The 19,820-nt window shown below is 41.2% G+C and overlaps 1 protein-coding gene across 1 annotated transcript; it reads left to right on the top strand.

The window, feature by feature from the left end:
• The first annotated feature begins 853 nt into the window (after positions 1 to 853).
• Positions 854 to 8,457, top strand: ccni2 (cyclin I family, member 2). Its single transcript, XM_065007204.1, has 7 exons — positions 854 to 1,135; positions 2,925 to 3,072; positions 3,180 to 3,314; positions 3,399 to 3,473; positions 3,620 to 3,760; positions 5,347 to 5,583; positions 7,518 to 8,457. Exons 2-7 carry the CDS (start codon positions 2,959 to 2,961, stop codon positions 7,866 to 7,868), a joined length of 1,053 nt encoding a protein of 350 aa, XP_064863276.1. The 5' UTR covers positions 854 to 1,135; positions 2,925 to 2,958; the 3' UTR covers positions 7,869 to 8,457.
• Positions 8,458 to 19,820: the final 11,363 nt, after the last annotated feature.

Below are 19,820 nucleotides of genomic sequence, written 5' to 3'. Positions count from 1 at the left end.
CGCCTGCTGAACACATGCCCCCTGCCGTTGTTAACAGAACTGCAGAAAACAATGCCCAACAGGCGGGAACAAACGACACTGTCTAATGGTGTACGGCTAGTTACCATTGTCGCCCCAGCCTCTTCTTCTGTGGGGTTTATCGGTGGCTGGTATCCAACGTTATTGTGCAATTAACGCCACCTACTGTAGTGCCTGGAGTGCCCTCACCTCCCACCTGTCCTAGCTTAAACATTTACCAATAGAAGTATAGATGCAGGAACACTCAGAATTGCAGGCTGCAAGTGCACCCTTCACCAGAAATGTTATCTATGGCAAATATGCATTTCTGCAACAGCGGTATTAGGTCTACTTGTTTTGTGGTAACTGATTTATGTAATGTCTGTCGATGGTCATCCTCTATGCAGTAGCCTAACAAAATCAATGCTTACAGTTGTTTTTGTGTTGTATTCTTGTTCATTAAAAAACATATAGAATTATTGTAATTTATTAAATGAAGGCCTAGTGCTTCAGGGAGAACAACCGACAAGCTTAGCCTACCCACAACGTCGGGCCACTGTTATAGGGGCTGGGGGCCCTCATAATGTTATGTCTCCTTTGTCTCTGGCTCAGAGAGTGCTGCAGAAGGAACACAACCTGATAAGGTTTCATTGTTTGAAACACAATGCCCAAAATCAGACGACTGGTTTCATGCACATGATAAAAGTAGCGTAGCCCAAATAATATTACTTAATAGTAATTTACAATACATGTTGTAAGGGACATTTTCGGTGGAGGCTCGACCATTTTGTATAACGGATCCCGTATGTTTGCCCCACTAACACAATGTTTTATTACCGACATGATGAAAAGATAGGCGGAGTCAGGGGCGTTCAAAACAGTCGCTGCTGGGCTAGATGTTGTTTCTCTCTTCATTTTTATCGTTTTTATGTAGTGTTTATACATCCGTATAAGGCTGTATGAAATTAAGTATGTGTCTTTTATTTGGTTGTGTACTAGATTGCGAGGAGATCCTGTACTATTATTACTGACAAATTCCATCTTGTTTGATTGAATAATCTTGCTTTGGTAAACATGGACGATTAAAATCTGAATATAAATGCGCCTGTTGTCGAAGAACATATCTGGATTTCGAAAGGTAAGAAGACTAATTGAAGAAATAAAGGATAGAAAGATATCACGGCAGCATCTGAGATACAAAACAAGGGCAATTGACTTCAGTTGCAGCTGTTCACTATCCCGCCCATATGTCTTCTGTTTTTATGCACAAGCAAAAGTTAACTTATGAATGTGCAAAATTGTTGCACACAGCATACGAAAATCTAAAAATGGCGTGCCTTAACAAAAATGTAACGTTTTTTTCATGATTTCCTGCCTAGTCAATCTATCAATGGAGCGCTGTGTGCTTTTGTACACTGTTGAAAAATCCCTTCGGTGCTTATGTACGATCCATTGCTGCAACCTGACTCAGGAGTAGACTTAACATAGTACATGTAAATATATTGCCCTCCATTTAGAATGATATGTTAGGTTTCGTATGTATTAATTTGTGGATGTCGTCCGTCATCCATTTCGTATTATATGTCACGAATTACAATTCGTATATTTTACGAATTGCAATTGGTACAATATATTAAGAATTTGCAATATGTTTGATATTTTAGGAATTCCAATTTTGTTGTGGCTAACATTAGCTAGGTGGTCAGGAAGGGTTACCTAACATGTTAAGTAGCTGCAAAAACAATTGTAAGTAGTTGCTAAAGTTGTCTGTGATAAGATTCGAATACGCAACATTTGAGTTACCAGACGTTCGAGTTACACACCTACCCATCCATAACCAAAATTATTGTATTTTCATCTGTTTGAAACTGGTGTACAACACCGAAAGTAAAAGACGCAAAAATGAAACGTAATAATGGGAAGCATAGAAATAGTACACATAGAACAGATCTACCGCATAGACTTACGTTCGACTAGAATGACTGTAAGTCACATTTCTATGTTAATTTTGTAGGGTCCCAGCTTTAAGTAACCTTCTGTTTTATGTAACCATTCCAAACCTAACATATACTAATGAGTGTCTATGTTAAGTCTAGTCTATGAGACAACCAGGCTGATTATGTTGACACCAGTGGTGGAAAAAGTACCCAATTGTCATACTTGAGTAAAAGTATAGATACCTTAATAGAAAGTTACTCAAGTAAAAGTGAAAGTCACCCAGTAAAATACTATTTGAGTGAAAGTATTTGGTTTTAAATATACTTACATTTACTTTTGATACTTAATTTTGAAAATATACTTAAGTATCGAAAGTAAAAGTATAAATCATTTCATATTCCTTATATTAAGCAAAGCAAATTTCCAGATAGCCAGGGGCACACTCTAACACTCACATTATTTACAAAAGATGCATTTGTGTTTAGTGAGTCTGCCAGAACATAGGCAGTAAGGATGACCACGTGTTCTCTTGATAAGTGTGTGAATTTCACAATTTTCCTGTCCTGCTAAGCATTCAATATACATAACTAGTACTTTGGGTTGTCAGGGAAAATGTTTGGAGTAAAAAGTACAATGTTTTCTTTAGGAATAAACCTCAAAAAACGTATTGAGTGGTACTTTAAAGTATTTTTACTTAAGTACTTTACTCCACTGGTTGACACATTCTGCTCAGAAATCAGCTGTTTAGAATTAAACTATCCAAATTAGATCATTTCTAGCCTGGGGAAAGTGACATTAGATTAACCCTTTGTGAAGAAGAAAGGAGAACCTTGGGCTTTTGATTGGACATTTCAGAAAAGGTTTTGTTGCAAAGTATCTATGACTTTGACTTTCAATGTAACATATGAAGTTGTGTTTAGCTGTGATCCATTTCATTCTCCCACTGTAAATAGCATGGCCTGTAACACTACGCGGTGTGTCCTTCTTAGGTGGTGGAGAACCCTGGCCGGCACCAAGGTCACAATGAAGAACCCAGGAGCTGCAGAGAACCAACGGTTGGTGGCGTTATTGGAGGATGCACTGGGCAGGGAGATGCGCCTCTGGAAAGTGCCAGTCTTCAAGAACAGCTGCATTCAGGTATATGGGCTACCATCTTGACTGAGCCTAATGTTTGACACAGTCTGACACATTCACCACACACCCCTGCAAAGTTCTGACCTCTTGATTCTTTCCATCGCACACAGGGTACTGACATTACCCCATTCCAACTGCAAGATGTGATCCTGTGGCTGGGTGAAATGTGCAGACTGTTCAACTTCTGTCAAGAAACATTTGCTCTTGGAGTCTGTGTTCTGAATAGACTTCTAGCAACAGTGAAGGTATGGAAATCCTCTGTTCTTGAAAATAATTCACAGCTCACATTCTGCTAAATTCTAGAGGTGCTAAATCACCTTCTGTTTCAGGCCCCCCCCAAATACCTGAAGTGTATCGCCTTCACCTCTCTGATTCTCTCAGCAAAAATCAATGAGGAGGATGAGGTGGGATTTTTATCTCTTGGAAGTTTAGCAAAACATAATTGAACATAGTGAACATAAGTTTATTCTTTCTTAATATCAAAATAAAACACAACTCTAGTTTAATACAATATGTTTATTAGCTCCCTTGCTGATGTCTGTTGAAACAGGTGATTGGATCAGTCAAGGGCCTTGTTGTGCAGAGCGGATGCAACTTTTCAACAGCAGAGATTCTTCGCATGGAGAGGATCATACTAGATAAGCTGAGCTGGGACCTGTATACCGCAACGCCAATCGACTTCATTCACATCGTAAGTAGCCGTGAACACGTCCTCATTGCTTTGACAGGCTCAAACACGGTACAAAAGCACAAAGGAACACACGCTTCATCTTGTCAAAGATGGCCAATGTTAACTTCTCCCCGATAAGAGTATTGGTCCTAGAAATTGTGCATTGATTTGACTTGTGTCCACCTGTGATATGTCTCTGTCCACACCTGACACCATTGACAAGCGGTCATCTAAAACTTAGTGATTAAGTGCAATTTAGAGCTCAGATCAAGCCAAGGCACTTATCTGATTTACCTCCAGTAGTAAAGCAGAAAGTAGAACCCTGTTATTTAACAAGGGGAGAGGCTTTTAAGATATCATTTGTCCAACCCTAACCCACTTCCAATTACAATCTTAACATAAATAAGAATTTGCCTAGACTTGCCTAGTTTAAAAAGGTTAAATCAAATTAGATGAATTGGACTAGTACTGTGCTGTCATGTATGCATATTTATTTTCATTTTAAAAAATGCCATGCTGTATAGATTGTTTATGGTACACTGGAGTTTGACATCTTGGAAAGATCCATACTTTATACTACACACCACAAACTGGAAGTCAAATAAGCATCAAACACTAACTATTACCAGACATATTTCATCCTCAAGTCTAGTAGTAGACGTCTCTGCAATGTTACCATGGCAGACCACAACCATTGGCCAACATCCTTGAACAGAATTCTATTGGTGTGAAGTAAAACTTTTAGGGCAGTTTCATTGTTTCACACCAGAGCCAATGTGAGAATTTCCTCAAATTATAACATAAGATTGTTCTGAATACTGAAACATTTCAGAGATTGATGAATGTCTCACCAGTTAGTTGTGTGTAGATTATAGTTTAATCCATAAGAACTATTCCATATTGTCCTAGCTCACAATAGGTTTATTACAAAAATACAAGTATTGTAGAATTCAAAAAAGAAACATGATACAAAGAAAATCTAGTTAAATAAAAATACATTCTCTAATACTTTTTCAACAATTACATTCCCCTGAAAATGTACTTTGCATTCAGCAACCGAAATAGTGGTCATATCTCCATTGTCTTTCAAACAACAATGGGTACTACAGGAATATTGTCACATACTTTCCACCATAACACAGTTGTATGATTGAGCTGTGGATTCAAAGATGAGCTCTTTCAACATTTCCACTAGATCTGTTAAACGACAACCTGAAATTCTAAAGTTTTTTTCCTTTGCTCAAACAACATGGCTGACTATTTGCTAAAGAGTGGAGACATGCAAATGCATTCACAATTTTGTGACAAAGAAGAGAGAAAAAAAAAGGTTTGGGCATTACAAATGTAGCCCCCCACGTTGGTTTTACACTAACAGTCTTAAAACAGGGAGACATACTAGCACTGCACACAGCAAAGAGGGCATCACACCCCAGGCAAGCAAAGGGGGCAGATGGGGGGGGGGTTACTAAGAAGATAATGTAATATGGGAATGGCTGTTAAAGAGAAGATGTGGAAAGTTGTCCGTGATCGATATGAATTGTGATGAATGAAACAGTGGATATGTATTAATGATGGTCTCCATCTTCTGTATTTTGTGATTATTGCAGTTCCATGCCCTGTTGATCTCTGGCCACCCCCACCTTTCGTCTGTGGGTGCTCATTCTCAGAAGAGGCCTTGCCTCCAGGCGGCATTGTGGACTAGGCAGGTGCAGCACTGTATGGCCTGCCACCAGCTATCACAGTTCAAGGGCTCCACACTAGCCTTGGCCATCATTACCTTGGAGTTGGAAAGGCTCACCCCAGACTGGTTCTCAGTCTTCACCGATCTGCTGAAGAAAGCACAGGTAAGACACGCCACATCTCCCAATGGCGCTATCACCACCCCTCACACTGTTCAAAACACTTGGCTGTTTGCTGTCATGCTTTTGTGTTTGCAGTGTAATTATGCAACCAAGTTGGTGCTCATATAAGTAAACATTAGGGAAGTATGTTAGACCATATTACAAGTCAAAAGTTGACACACCTACTCATTCCAGGGTTTTTCTTTGATTGTAATATTTTCTACATTGTAGAATAATAGCGAAGACATCAAAACTATGAAATAACACATGGAATCATGTAGTAACCAAAAGTGTTAAAAAAAATCCAAAAATATTTTATGAGATTCTTCAAAGTAGCCACCCGTTGCCTTTGACAGCTTTACACACTCTTGGCATTCTCTCAACCAGCTTCACCTGGAATGCTTTTCCAAAAGTCTTGAAGGAGTTCCCACATATGCTGAGGACTTGTTGGCTGTTTTTCCTTCACTATGCGATCAAACTCATCCCAAACCATCTCAATTGGGTTGAAGTCGGGTGATTGTGGAGGCCAGGTCATCTGATGCAGCACCATCACTCTCCTTGGTCAAATAGCTGTTACCCAGCCTGAAGGTGTGTTGTGTCATTGTCCTATTGAAAAACAAATGATAGTACCACTAAGTGCAAACCAGACTGGATGGTGTATCAATGCAGAATGCTGTGGTAGCCATGCTGGTTAAGTGTGCCTTGAATTCTAAATAAATCAAAGATAATGTCACCAGCAAAGCACCATCACACCTCCTCCATGCTTCACGGTGGGAACCACACATGCAGAGATCACCCGTTCACCTACTCTGCATCTCACAAAGACGGAACCAAAAATATTACATTTGGACTCATCAGATCAAAGGACAGATTTCCACCGGTCTAATGTCCATTGCTCATGTTTCTTGGCCCAAGCAAGTCTCTTCTTCTAATTAGTGTCCTTCAGTGGTGGTTTCTTTGCAGCAATTCGACCATGAAGGCCTGAGTCTCCTCTGAACAGTTGATGTTGAGATGTGTCTACTTGAACTCTGTGAAGCATTTATTTGGGCTACAATCTGAGGCTGGTAACTCTAATGAACTTATCCTCTGCAGCAGTGGTAACTCTGGGTCTTTCTTTCCTGTGGCAGTCCTCATGAGAGCCAGTTTCATCATAGCGCTGGATGGTTTTTGCAACTGCGCTTGAAGAAACGTTCAAAGTTCTTAAAATGTTCTGTATTGACTGACCTTCATGTCTTAAAGTAATGATGGGCTGTCGTTTCTCTTTGCTTATTTGAGCTGTTCTTGCCATAATATGGACTTTTGCCAAATAGAGCTATCTTCTGTATACCACCACCTACCTTGTCACAACACAACTGATTGACTCAAATGCATTAAAGGACAAAAATTCCACAAATTAACTTTTAACAAGGCACACCTGTTAATTGAATTGTATTCCAGGTGACTACCTCATGAAGCTGGTTGGGAGAATGCCAAGAGTGTGCAAAGCTGTCAAGGCAAACGGTGGCTACTTTGAAGAATCTCAAATATATTTTGATTTGTTTAACACTTTTTGTGGTTACAACATGTGTTTTTTCATAGTTTTGATGTCTTCACTATTATTCTACAATGTAGAAAAATAGTCAAAATAAATAAAAAATAAAAATAAAAAACTGAGTAGGTGTCCAAACCTTTGACAGGTACTATAAACCTTTCTTTCAGTTCACAATAACACCTTTTTTCTCACTTTTCTTTTGTATTTGGTCTTTGTATTTGTACGTTCCTGGTTAAAAAAAACATTGCCGTCCATAATATTTTTCTATATTTCAATCTTATTTTTTATTACAGTTGACTTAAAAACAATGGAACCCACACAATCGACATCTGTCATAAGGTGTTTTTATTTTTACTAAACCTGTTTGCCATGTCTGAGGAAATCACTGTGTGTTTTTCTGCTCCAGATTCAGAGCATGGAGTTCATCCACTGCAAGGAGATGGTGGACGAATACCTCACCAGCCTGGAGTTCTCCCTACCAGCCAATGCAGTGTACATATTTGACAGCACTAAGATGACCAAGCTTCAGGATGAGGTGTCCTGGGAGCCTGCGGGCAAACCGGGTCTCGGGCAGACCAGGAGAGGAAAGGGAAGCCAGGGGGAGGGGGATACAGACAAGTTCTACGATGGTTTTAGGTGCCTATACAACGAGGGGTTGGCTCTGGAGGTCGACGGGGACAGTGATACTAATATCCTCCATGAGGCCCACCAGAAGAATGTGTCCCCCTGCCCACCTCTCCACCCTGCTGTGAGCTAATATCCTGTTGGACTGAAACCTGTCTGCATGTGTTGGGGATTGTTTTTATTTAGTTGAGGACCAAGAATACCTTGTCAGGAACTTGGTATTGCCTCTTCCATGACCTAATTCAGCACTTTGATATTTAGAGGAGCTTTTTATATACATATCATTTTATAATTATATTTTTCAAGACTCATCTTTTGTTTTTACTTTGTTGTACTAAAACATGTTTGTTCTGTTGACCTTTCAAACAAGTTAATCACTATAGCTACTTTTACAAAATGCTTTGATTACAAATGACAGTGCTGCAAAGACATGAAATTCTTTCATTTTAAAGCTAGTCACATCTCAATGTGTGGAACTGTTATAACGTGCCTCTTTACTTACCACATTGAACTGATGTGTTATAGTTATACAGTGGAGTATTGTAGTGCTTTCAACTGTGAAATACATAACGTAAAGTTATAACGTAAATCGCGTTCCGTCGTTGATGTTACACTGTTTTCCAAAGTGAAAAGCGTTCATTTCTTATCTCTTTGGTTGTCAGAAAAGGCAGCTATGTTACTGTTATGTTATCTCCAGAATAAAAGCTATGACAAACGTTCAATTTCATGACCACCATCTCTTCTTTGTAACTGAAACAAGAAGATCTATGAGTTTTCAATAAGCTGTCCACATGTATCCATCCCTTTCTACCCATCATAACCTTAAAAGTTTTATGTAGACACTGAAAAAAATCATGTATTCTATGCACAAATTCTATGAAGTCTGCTGTTTCAATTGTTCATGGTAAATGGATGACAGCTCTCTGTTCTACTTCAGGTTGGTTCAAGGACCACAATGTACCAGCCTTTCGTAAACGTTTTTGTTGTAAATCATGTGGTGGGGGAGAACGCACACAGCAACTTCCTCTTTCACTCTTGTTTACTTCTTAATAGCAGAGGGTTATACTTTTTACTGTAAGGCTAAGATGGGCTCTCTCCATTTTGTTCTGTTGGTCTACAACTTATATAATTAGTGTACAGATGCCAGATCTTAACTTAAATCACTCTCGTTGCAGATAACTTTTCTGATGCAACAGGAAATTCAAATGAGCCTTGTGATTGGCTAAACATGAGCAGTTCTCTTTCTCCGTTCTGAGGCAGTCAAAGTCCTTGGGATCATGGCTTGCTATCTTAGGGTGTTTTCACATACACTACATGGCCAACAGTATGTGGACAACTGCTTGTCAAACATATTCCAAAATCCTAAATTAATATGGCGTTGGTCCACCCTTTGCTGCTATAACAGCCTTAAACAGCCTTGACTCTTCTGGGAAGGTTTTTCACTAAATGTTGGAACATTGCTGCAGGGACTTGCTTCCATTCAGCCACAAGAGCATTAGTGAGGTCGGGCACTGATGTTGGGCAATTAGGACTGGCTCGCAGTTGGCATTCTAATTCCTCCCAAAGGTGTCCGACAGGGTTGAGGTCAGGGCTCTGTGGAGGTCAGTCAACTTCTTCCACACCGATCGACAAACCATTTCTCTTTGGACCTCGCATTGTGCACGGCGGGGGCATTGTCATGCTGGAACTGGAAAGGGCCTTTTCCAAACTGATGCCACAAAGTTCAAATCAAATCACATTTTATTGGTTGCATAAATGTTTAGCAGATGTTATTGCAGGTGTAACGGAATGTTTGTGTTCCTTGCTCCAACAGTGCAGTAATATCAAATCTAAAAAGTAAAAGAATGGAATTAAGAAATATAGAAATATTAAGAGGAGCTCGTAGTCCGTAGTAGAAATACAGTACCAGTCAAAAGTTTGTAGACACCTACTCATTCAAGAGTTATCCTTTATGTTGACTATTTTCTACAATGTAGAATAATAGTGAAGACATCAAAACTATGGAATAACACATACGGAATCATGTAGTAACCAAAAAACTGTTAATCACTAATATATTTTATATTCTTCAAAGTAGCCACCCTTCACCTTGATGACAGTTTTGCACACTCTTGGCATTCTCTCAACCAGCGTCACGAGGAATGCTTTTCCAACAGTCTTGAAGGAGTTCCCACATAAACTACCAGTCAAAAGTCTTAGAACACCTACTCATTCAAGGGTTTGTTTTTATTTTTTACTATTTTCTACATTGTAGAATAATAGTGAAGACATCAAAACTATGGAATAACACATATGGAATCATGTAGTCACCAACAAAGTTAAACAAATCACAAATATATTTTATATTTGAGATTCTTCAAAGTAGCCACCCTTTGACTTGATGACAGCTTTGCACACTTGGCATTCTCTCAACCAGTTTCACCTGGAATGCTTTTCCAACAGGCTTGAAGGAGTTCCCACATATGCTGAGCACTTGTTGGCTGCTTTTCCTTCTCTGCGGTCCGACTCATCCCAAACCATCTCAATTTGGTTGAGGTAGGGGGATTGTGGAGGACAGGTCATCTGATGCAGCACTCAATCACTCTCCTTATTTGTAAAATAGCCCTTGCACAGCCTGGAGATGTGTAGGGTCATTGTCCTGTTAAAAAAACAAATGATAGTTCCACTAAGCCCAAATCAGATGGTATGGCGTATCGCTTTTAAATAAATCACAGACAGTGTCACCAGCAAAGCACTCCCGCACCCTAACGCCTCCTCCATGTTTTACGGTGGGAAATACACATGCGGAGATCATACGTTCACCCACACGCGTCTCTTACTCTGCACCCTGATCTCTCTTTTGACGAACATATCAAGACTGTTTCAAGGACAGCTTTTTTCCATTTACGTAACATTGCAAAAATCAGAAATGTTCTGTCCAAAAATGATGCAGAAAGGTTGGTCCATGCTTTTGTTGCTTCTAGGTTAGACTACTGCAATGCTCTACTTTCCAGCTACCCGGATAAAGCACTGAACTTCAGTTAGTGCTAAATACGGCTGCTAGAATCCTGACTATAACCCAAAAATGTGATCATATTACTCCAGTGCTAGCCTCCCTACACTGGCTTCCTGTTAAGGCAAGGGCTGATTTCAAGGTTTCACTGCTAACCTACAAAGCATTACATGGGCTTGCTCCTACCTATCTTTCCGATTTGGTCCTGCTGTACATACCTACACGTATGCTGCGGTCACAAGACGCAGGCCTCCTAATTGTCCCTAGAATTTCTAAGCAAACAGCTGGAGGCAGGGCTTTCTCCTATAGAACTCCATTTTTATGGAATGGTCTGCCTACCCATGTGAGAGACGCAGACTCGGTCTCAACCTTTAAGTCTTTATTGAAGACTCATCTCTTCAAAAGGTCCTATGATTGAGTGTAGTCTGGCCCAGGAGTGTGAAGGTGAACGAAAAGGCACTGGTGCAACGAACAGCCCTTGCTGTCTCTGCCTGGCTGGTTCCCCTCTCTCCACTGGGATTCTCTGCCTCCTAACCCTATTACAGGGGCTGAGTCACTGGCTTACTGGTGCTCTTCCATGCCGTCCCTAGGCATGGTGCGTCACTTGAGAAGGTTGAGTCACTGACGTGGTCTTCCTGTCTGGGTTCGCTATACACCAAGTCACTTGGCTCTGTCATAACCTCACATGGTCTCTCCTATCATTGCTATGCAGACGACACACAATTAATCTTCTCCTTTCCCCCTTCTGATGACCAGGTGGCGAATCGCATCTCTGCATGTCTGGCAGACATATCAGTGTGGATGACGGATCACCACCTCAAGCTGAACCTCGGCAAGACGGAGCTGCTCTTCCTCCCGGGGAAGGACTGCCCGTTCCATGATCTCGCCATCACGGTTGACAACTCCATTGTGTCCTCCTCCCAGAGCGCTAAGAACCTTGGCGTGATCCTGGACAACACCCTGTCGTTCTCAACTAACATCAAGGCGGTGGCCCGTTCTTGTAGGTTCATGCTCTACAACATCCGCAGAGTACGACCCTGCCTCACACAGGAAGCAGCGCAGGTCCTAATCCAGGCACTTGTCATCTCCCGTCTGGATTACTGCAACTCGCTGTTGGCTGGGCTCCCTGCCTGTGCCATTAAACCCCTACAACTCATCCAGAACGCCGCAGCCCGTCTGGTGTTCAACCTTCCCAAGTTCTCTCACGTCACCCCGCTCCTCCGCTCTCTCCACTGGCTTCCAGTTGAAGCTCGCATCCGCTACAAGACCATGGTGCTTGCCTACGGAGCTGTGAGGGGAACGGCACCTCAGTACCTCCAGGCTCTGATCAGGCCCTACACCCAAACAAGGGCACTGCGTTCATCCACCTCTGGCCTGCTCGCCTCCCTACCACTGAGGAAGTACAGTTCTCGCTCAGCCCAGTCAAAACTGTTCGCTGCTCTGGCCCCCCAATGGTGGAACAAACTCCCTCACGACGCCAGGACAGCGGAGTCAATCACCACCTTCCGGAGACACTTGACTTAAATGTAAATGTAAATGCTTGCAAGCCGAAGAACACCATCCCAACCGTGAAGCACAGGGGTGGCAGCATCATGTTGTGGGGATGCTTTGCTGCAGGAGGAACTGGTGAACTTCACAAAATAGATGGCATCATGAGGCGGGAAAATTATGTGGATATACTGAAGCAACATCTCAAGAAATCAGTCAGGAAGATAAAGCATGTTCGCTAATGGACAATGACCCCAAGCATACTTCCAAAGTTGTGACAAAATGGCTTAACTTCTTTGGGATAGGGGGCAGCATTTTCACTCTTGGATGAATAGCGTGCCCAGAGTGAACTGCCTCCTACTCAGTCCCAGATGCTAATATATGCATATTATTATTAGTATTGGATAAAAACACTCTGAAGTTTCTAAAACTGTTTGAATGATGTCTGTGAGTATAACAGAACTCATATGGCAGGCAAAAACCTGAGAGAAAATCCAAACAGGAAGTGGGAAATCTGAGGTTCGTAGTTTTTGAACTCAGCCCCTATTGAATTCGCAGTGGGATATGGGTTATTTTTGCACTTCCTAGGGCTTCCACTAGATGTCAATCGTCTTTAGAACATTGTTTCAGGCTTCTCGTGTGAAGGGGGGCCGGATGGGAGCTGTTTGCCTAAGGGGTCTGCCAGCAGCCTCGTTCTCAGTCACGCGCATTTCACATGAGAGGTATCTCTTGTTCCATTGCTTTTCTACAGACAATGGAATTCTCCGGGTTGGAACATTATTGAACATTTATGATAAAACATCCTAAAGATTGATTCTATACTTAGTTCGACAAGTTTCTTCGACCTGTAATATAACTTTTTGAAATTTTCGACCGACTGGACCTGAACGCGCTTTTGGATTTGTTTACCAAACGCCCTAACAAAAGAAGCTATTTGGACATAAATGGACATAAATGATGGTCATTATCGAACAAAACAATCATTTATTGTGGAACTGCGATTATTGGGAGTGCATTCTGATGAAGATCATCAAAGGTAAGTGAATATTTATAAAGCTATTTATGGCTAATGTTGATTGCGCAACATGGCGGATATTTATTTTGGCTGGTTTGGGCTCTGAGCGCCGTTCTCAGATTATGCTATTTCCGTAAAGTTTTTTTTTAAACTGACACAGCGGTTGCATTAAGGAGAAGTGTATCTAAAGTTCCATGCATAACACTTGAATTTTCATCAACATTTATAATGAGTATTTCTGTGAATTCATGTGGCTCTCTGCAATATCACTGCATGTTTTGGAACTTCTGAACATAACACTGTAATGTTATGTAACCAATGTAAAATAAGATTTTTGGATATAAATATTAACTTTACCGAACAAAACATACATGTATTGTGTAACATGAAGTCCTATGAGTGTCATCTGATGAAGATCATCAAAGGTTAGTGATTCATTTTATCTCTATTTGTGCTTTTTGTGACTCCTCTCTTTGGCTGGAAAAATTGCTGGGTTTTTCTGTGAGTTGGTGGTGACCTAACAATCGTTTGTGGAGCTTTCGCTGTAAAGCATTTTTTAAATCAGACACTGTGGCTGGATTGACGAGAATCTTATATTTAAAATGGTGCCTAATACTTGTATGTTTGAGAAATTTGATTTATGAGATTTCTGTTGATTTGTCCCAGTAGGTTAAGGACAACAAAGTCAAGGTATTGGAGTGGCCATCACAAAGCCCTAACCTCAATCCTATAGAACATTTGTGGGGAGAACTGAAAAAGTGTGTGCGAGCAAGGAGGCCTACAAATCTGACTCAGTTACACCAGCTCTGTCAGGAGGAATGGGCCAACATTCACCCAACTTATTGTGGGAAGCTTGTGGAACGTTTGACCCAAGTTAAACCATTTTAAAGGCAATGCTACCAAATACTATTTGAGTGTATGTACTGGGAATGTGATGAAAGAAATAAAAGCTGAAATAAATAATTCTCTCTACTATTATTCTGACATTTCACATTTTAAAATAAAGTGGTGATCCTAACTGACCTAAAAACAGGACATTTTTACTAGGATTAAATGTCAGGAATTGTGGAAAAACTGCATTTCAATGTATTTGGCTAAGGTGTATGTAAACTTCCAACTTCAACTGTAAATGTGATAGTATTATTTTTAATACATTTGCAAAAATGTCTAAAACCTGTTTTTGTTTTGTCATTATGGGGTATTGTGTGTAGATTGATGAGTGGGAAAAAACAATTTCATCCATTTTAGAATAAGGTTGTAACATAACAAAATGTGGAGAAAGTGAAGGGGTCTGAATACACTGTACATATGAAATGGGTCAAACAGAAAGGAAAATGCCACACACTGCTGCTCATGCTCCCAGGTGATATTTATTAACAACGTTTCAACCCTTAGGGCCTTCATCAGGCATCCATATCTCAGGTGGTGGTGGAAGGTCCTATATATAGGGGCAGTACTCAGTGACATCGCATTAATTTGTTTTCCTTGAGTTTGCCTGCAACTCCAGCACCTGCGGAACGTACCTGGATGTGCTTATGTTCTTCAGCTTTTGTACTAAAACAGTATGTTTACACATGTTTAAACATTATTAAAGTGACCAGTGTTCCATGTCTATCTACACAGGGCAGCAGGGCCAAGTAACCCGGAGGTAGCTTAGTCTCGTGTCCGAGACTGCCGAGCAGCTCCCCCGGGACTGCCACGCAGAACAGAAGAAAATATCAGCGCATGGCAAGAAGCTCGAGATTTGCCCATGGAGATAACAGGGAAAATTCTAGAAAGTTGAGTGAAGTTAACGCTATCAATATTTCCCGTTACTGTGCCAATTGTGATCGAATCAACGCGATATTAGCCACTTTTAATGCACCATACCGAAACAAAACGAACTATGCAAGAGATTTTGTTGTAGGAAGAACGCATCGGGGTAGGATTCTATTGCGCACGACTCGGTATTTTGAGACAGGCTTGAATAAGCTAAGTAGTCAACAGGCAGAGGGTAGAATAATTTATTTTTCTCTGTAATAATGGTAAGGGAATAACAATGCATTTTATTTTGTTAATTGGTTTCTTGCATCAAACATTTGTTACCTTAAGCTCTGCATATTGTTTTTCAAAAGTCTCATGGAATGTAGGCCTACATTGAACACCACACATTGGCTGTTACTGTTACGGACTGAAAGATAGAACAGCCATTTCCATGTTAAAATGTTATGGGATGCATTTTCTCCATTGTTTTTGATGGTAGGCGGCTCTGGTAGGCCTACATTATGATCAAATAGCCACAGTGGCATAATGCCACTGTTAAAAAACAAACAAAGCGAGTAAAGCCTTAGTGTTGTCCAAACAGGAAGTTGCACATCATTTTCACAACATTCAAGTTTGCGCTCAGCAGACCTGAAATATGTTCGGTGTCAATATAAAGTTTGGGAAACATTGCTAGTGACAGTGACTAAGTTCAGGGTCGGAAAGGGGGGGGTACCTAGTCAGTTGTCCAACAAATGTGTCTTCCACATTTAACATTTAACCCTCTGAATCAGAGCGGTGCGGGGGGCTGCCATAATCGACATCCACGTCTTCAGGCCCGGGGAACAGTGGGTTAACTGCCTTGCTCGGGGGCAGAACGACAGATTTTTACCTTGTCAGCTCGGGGATTTAATCCCGTAACCTTCCGGTTACTGGCCCAAAGTTCTAACCACTAGGCTATCTGCCGCCTGGGTGGAGGCCGGCTAATGATGGCTATCAGGAATACCTAGGATAGGATAAAGTAATCCTTCTCACCCCCCCCCCCCTTAAAAGATTTAGATGCACTATTGTAAAGTGGCTGTTCCACTGGATGTCTTAAGGTGAACGCACCAATTTGTAAGTCGCTCTGGATAAGAGCGTCTGCTAAATGACTTAAATGTAAATGTATTTAATAGTCTGATGGTAGCGGCCTCCCAAGTGGTCTAAGGCACTGCATTGCATTGTTCGGGTCCAGGCTCTGTTGCAGCCAGCCGTGACCGGGAGACCCTTGGGGCGGCGCACAATTGGCCCAGCGTCGTCAGGGTTAGGGGAGGGTTTGGCCGGCAGGGATGTCCTTGTCCCATCGCACACTAGTGACTCCTGTGGCGGGCCAGGCGCAGTGCACGCTGACACGGTTGTCAGGTGCACGGTGTTTCCTCCAACACATTGGTGCGGCTGTCTTCTAGGTTAATTGGGCATTGTGTCAAGAAACGGTGCAGGGTGGTTGGGTTGTGTTTCGGGGGACGCACGGCTCTCGACCTTCGCCTCTCCTGAGTCCGTATGGGAGTTGCAGCGATGCGACAAGATTATAACTACCACAAAATTGGGGAGAAAACGAGGTTAAAAAAAAAGAGAAAAAAATTGTCTGGTCTTGAGGTAGCTGTTTTTCCGTCTCTCTATCCAAGCTTTGATGCACCGGTACTGACCTTGCCTTCTGGATGATAACTGGGTGAATAGGCCATGGCTGAGGTCCTTGATGATCTTGTTGGCACAGGATCGCCTAGAATGTCATTGTATGCTGTAGTGTTGAGATTTCCCTTCGCTGGATCTAAGGTGCCCGAACCATGGTGATCTTAGTGTGGCTGCTCGGCCATGGAAACCAATTTCATGGGTTCTTGTACTGACATTGCTTCCAGAGGCAGTTTGGAACTCAGTGAGTGTTGAAACCGAGGAGAGACAGGTTTTACACACCTCAGCGGTCCTGTCCTGTGAGCTTGTGTGGCCTAGCACTTTGTGGCTGAGCCGTTGTTGCTCCTAGACGTTTCCACTTGAAATACTTTGGTTGCAAGCAGGACTAAGGCAGAGAGGAAGAGGCGAAGTGAGAGGGCTCACTCTCACCAAAATAAGCCCAATGTGTTTCATATGCGGCTGCTCGCCCACGTTTTATAGTATTTGCAAAGGTGGGTAGATTCCTGAAAACTTAAGTAAAAGTACTGTCACATTTGACTCCTTAAACTACTCAAGTAACAGTAAAAAGTATCCGGCCAGAAATCGACTTAACTAGGGGGCGGCAGGGTAGCCTTGTGTAGAGCGTTGGACTAGTAACCAAAAGGTTGCAAGTTCATATCCCCGAGCTGAGAAGGTAAAACTCTGTTGTTTTGCCCCTGAACAAGGCAGTTAACCCACTGTTCCTAGGCCGTCACTGAAAATAAGACTTTGTTCTTAACTGACTTGCCTAGTTAAATAAAGGTAAATAAAAATAAACTGTGACAGCAAACCAAAAGAACAACTTAGTGCAATTTATTTGACATTAATCTATCATTAAAGCCTGACAGCACCATCTTGCAGATGTCCCCCAGCACAGGTACTCTCCCATGAAGACTGACATTAAACAAAGTATGTAGGCTGTAAAATACAGTTTCAATTATGATAATTCGGTATCGACTTAATCTATCAATGTGCACAATTTCATAATGGTACTGAAATACATGTCACAATATCATTTGAGGTATGCGATGGTGAAATCATACTAAAAAGATTTACACCAAGTGTGATGTAAAATGTTTCACTCAGAATGAACAGGTAAGTGTTACAACAGTCAATACCGAATTTTCACCATTTATGTTACAAGTATGCAAATTAGACATTTTCACCATGGAATGAAATTGATGTCAAGTGTTTTCTATTTTGCCTTTTCCTAACCTGCTATGAAATGTATCCTCATCTTCCAAACATCTCCTTTCCACTGAGGGGTATTTTATTTCCTTGAGAGAGCAAGAGTGAGAAATGTGTGGGAGGATGCTGAGCTGAACTGACCCATTGATCCAGCTAACATTAGCTACCTACATGGTTGACACAGCTAGCTAGCTTAGACAGTTTACTTAGTGGCAACCTAATATGATAGCTACTTCCACACACATCTGATTAATCTATTCAATCTTTGTGCCAATGACAAGGTCGCTAGTTGACCAACTAACAGATCATATGAGCTAAAAACAGGAGATTCAACTTTTTGTCAGATTCTGGGTTTGCCAAAGCTAGCTAAGTAGCCATTTGATTTGTACTTCTCCTCAAAACACAATTAACAGTAGAATATCTTAGAAATAGTTATCTTACTCCAGAAATATAATATTAAAAGGCTGAAGGTAAAGTGCAACTTACCTCTGATCACGTCTGGCTAAGAACCCAATAACAAAAATATGAAGACACAGATTTGATTTTGATTTGATGAAGACACCTGCTTCACTTCAATAGTCATACAGATTTAAAGGGGAACCAATAGCATCAATTCATGTAAATATTTTTTTAATCATGTTTGGTTGGGAGGTTTGTGTCTGTCAGCAATAATATAATAAATCTACACTGACAAATATCAAATATAAAAATGTAAAGCGCTGGTCCCATGTTTCATGAACTGAAATAAAATTTTCCATACACACAAAATGCTTATTTCTCTCAGATTTTATGCACAAATTGGATTACATCCGTGTTAGTGAGCGTTTTATCCTTTGCCAAGATAATCCATCCACCTGACAGGTGTGGCGCATCAAAAAGCTGATGAAACAGCATGATCAGGTGCGCCTTGCTGGGGACAAGAAAAAGGCCACTAAAATGTCCAGTTGTGTCACAACACAATGCCACAGATGTCTCAAGTTGAGGGCGCGTGCAATTGGCATGCTGACTGCAGGAATGTCAGGCAGAGCGGTTGCCAGAGAATTTAATTATAATCTACCATAAAGCCCCTCCAACCTTGTTTGAGAGAATTTTGCAGTACGTCCAACTGGCCTCAAAACCGCAGACCACGAGTAACCACGCCAGCTCAGGACCTCCACGCCCGGTTTCTTCACCGGAAAAACTCATTTTTATTGGTGGGCTTGGCTCCCCAGTCAGTGCACCCCTGCCCAGTCATGTGAACTCCATAGATTTTATTTCCTTATGAACTGTAAGGCAGCAACATATAAGACATTGTTGAATGTTGCATTTTATATATTTTTTCAGTATATGTAACGAAAGGGATTTGGTCAATTGAAACTTAGTAGAAAGTCAGTTACTTCCCCCAGAAATTACAGAGTAACTAGAAAAGTACTAGTTCCTCCAAAAATATTAAGGGCATTTGTGGACCAGATTCAAACTCATGCCTACTCAGGCACGTGTGCCATTGTCAGTGGCTGTACCCACTGGTTCATGGAAGGAACTGAAATAACCTTTAATTAATTTTGCCTATTGGTTGCTTTGAACATAGAATAAAACAATTGATCTAAAAAAACAGATTTTCCCCTAACGAAGAATACATTATCCCCTACAAATATTGTCCATTTATTATAATCCACATAAGAATTCACATACATAGGCTACTTGTACTGACACCCAGTGAATCTGCAGTCTAAATTATCGTGTAGACTACAAACACAGCTACCAGCTGACTCCTAGCGTCAATTCTAAATACACATTCAAAATCCTTATGGTGCAAGATTATTTTCCTCCTACGACGAAATGGGTCATATTAAGATCCGACGTCTGTACATTATAAACTGTTTAAACGTAATTAGACCAATTGTCATACCCATGGTATATGGTCTGATATGCCACAGCTTTCAGGGCTCGAACCCCCAAGTTTATCAAATCAAATCATGGGATAGGGAGACATCCAA

Source organism: Oncorhynchus nerka, linkage group LG22 (genome assembly GCF_034236695.1).
Source record: "Oncorhynchus nerka isolate Pitt River linkage group LG22, Oner_Uvic_2.0, whole genome shotgun sequence".
In the NCBI taxonomy this organism is placed as follows: Eukaryota; Metazoa; Chordata; class Actinopteri; order Salmoniformes; family Salmonidae; genus Oncorhynchus; species Oncorhynchus nerka.
This window is presented reverse-complemented; position numbering and strand designations above follow the sequence as displayed.

What these genes read in the sequence shown, in the direction of transcription:
- ccni2 (XM_065007204.1), top strand. Translation starts at nt 2,959, where the DNA reads ATGAAGAACCCAGGAGCTGCAGAGAACCAACGGTTGGTGGCGTTATTG. An exon ending in TCAAGAACAGCTGCATTCAG is followed by an intron (nt 3,073 to 3,179) that starts GTATATGGGCTA and finishes CATCGCACACAG; the next exon opens with GGTACTGACATTACCCCATT. An exon ending in ATCTGCTGAAGAAAGCACAG is followed by an intron (nt 5,584 to 7,517) that starts GTAAGACACGCC and finishes TTTCTGCTCCAG; the next exon opens with ATTCAGAGCATGGAGTTCAT.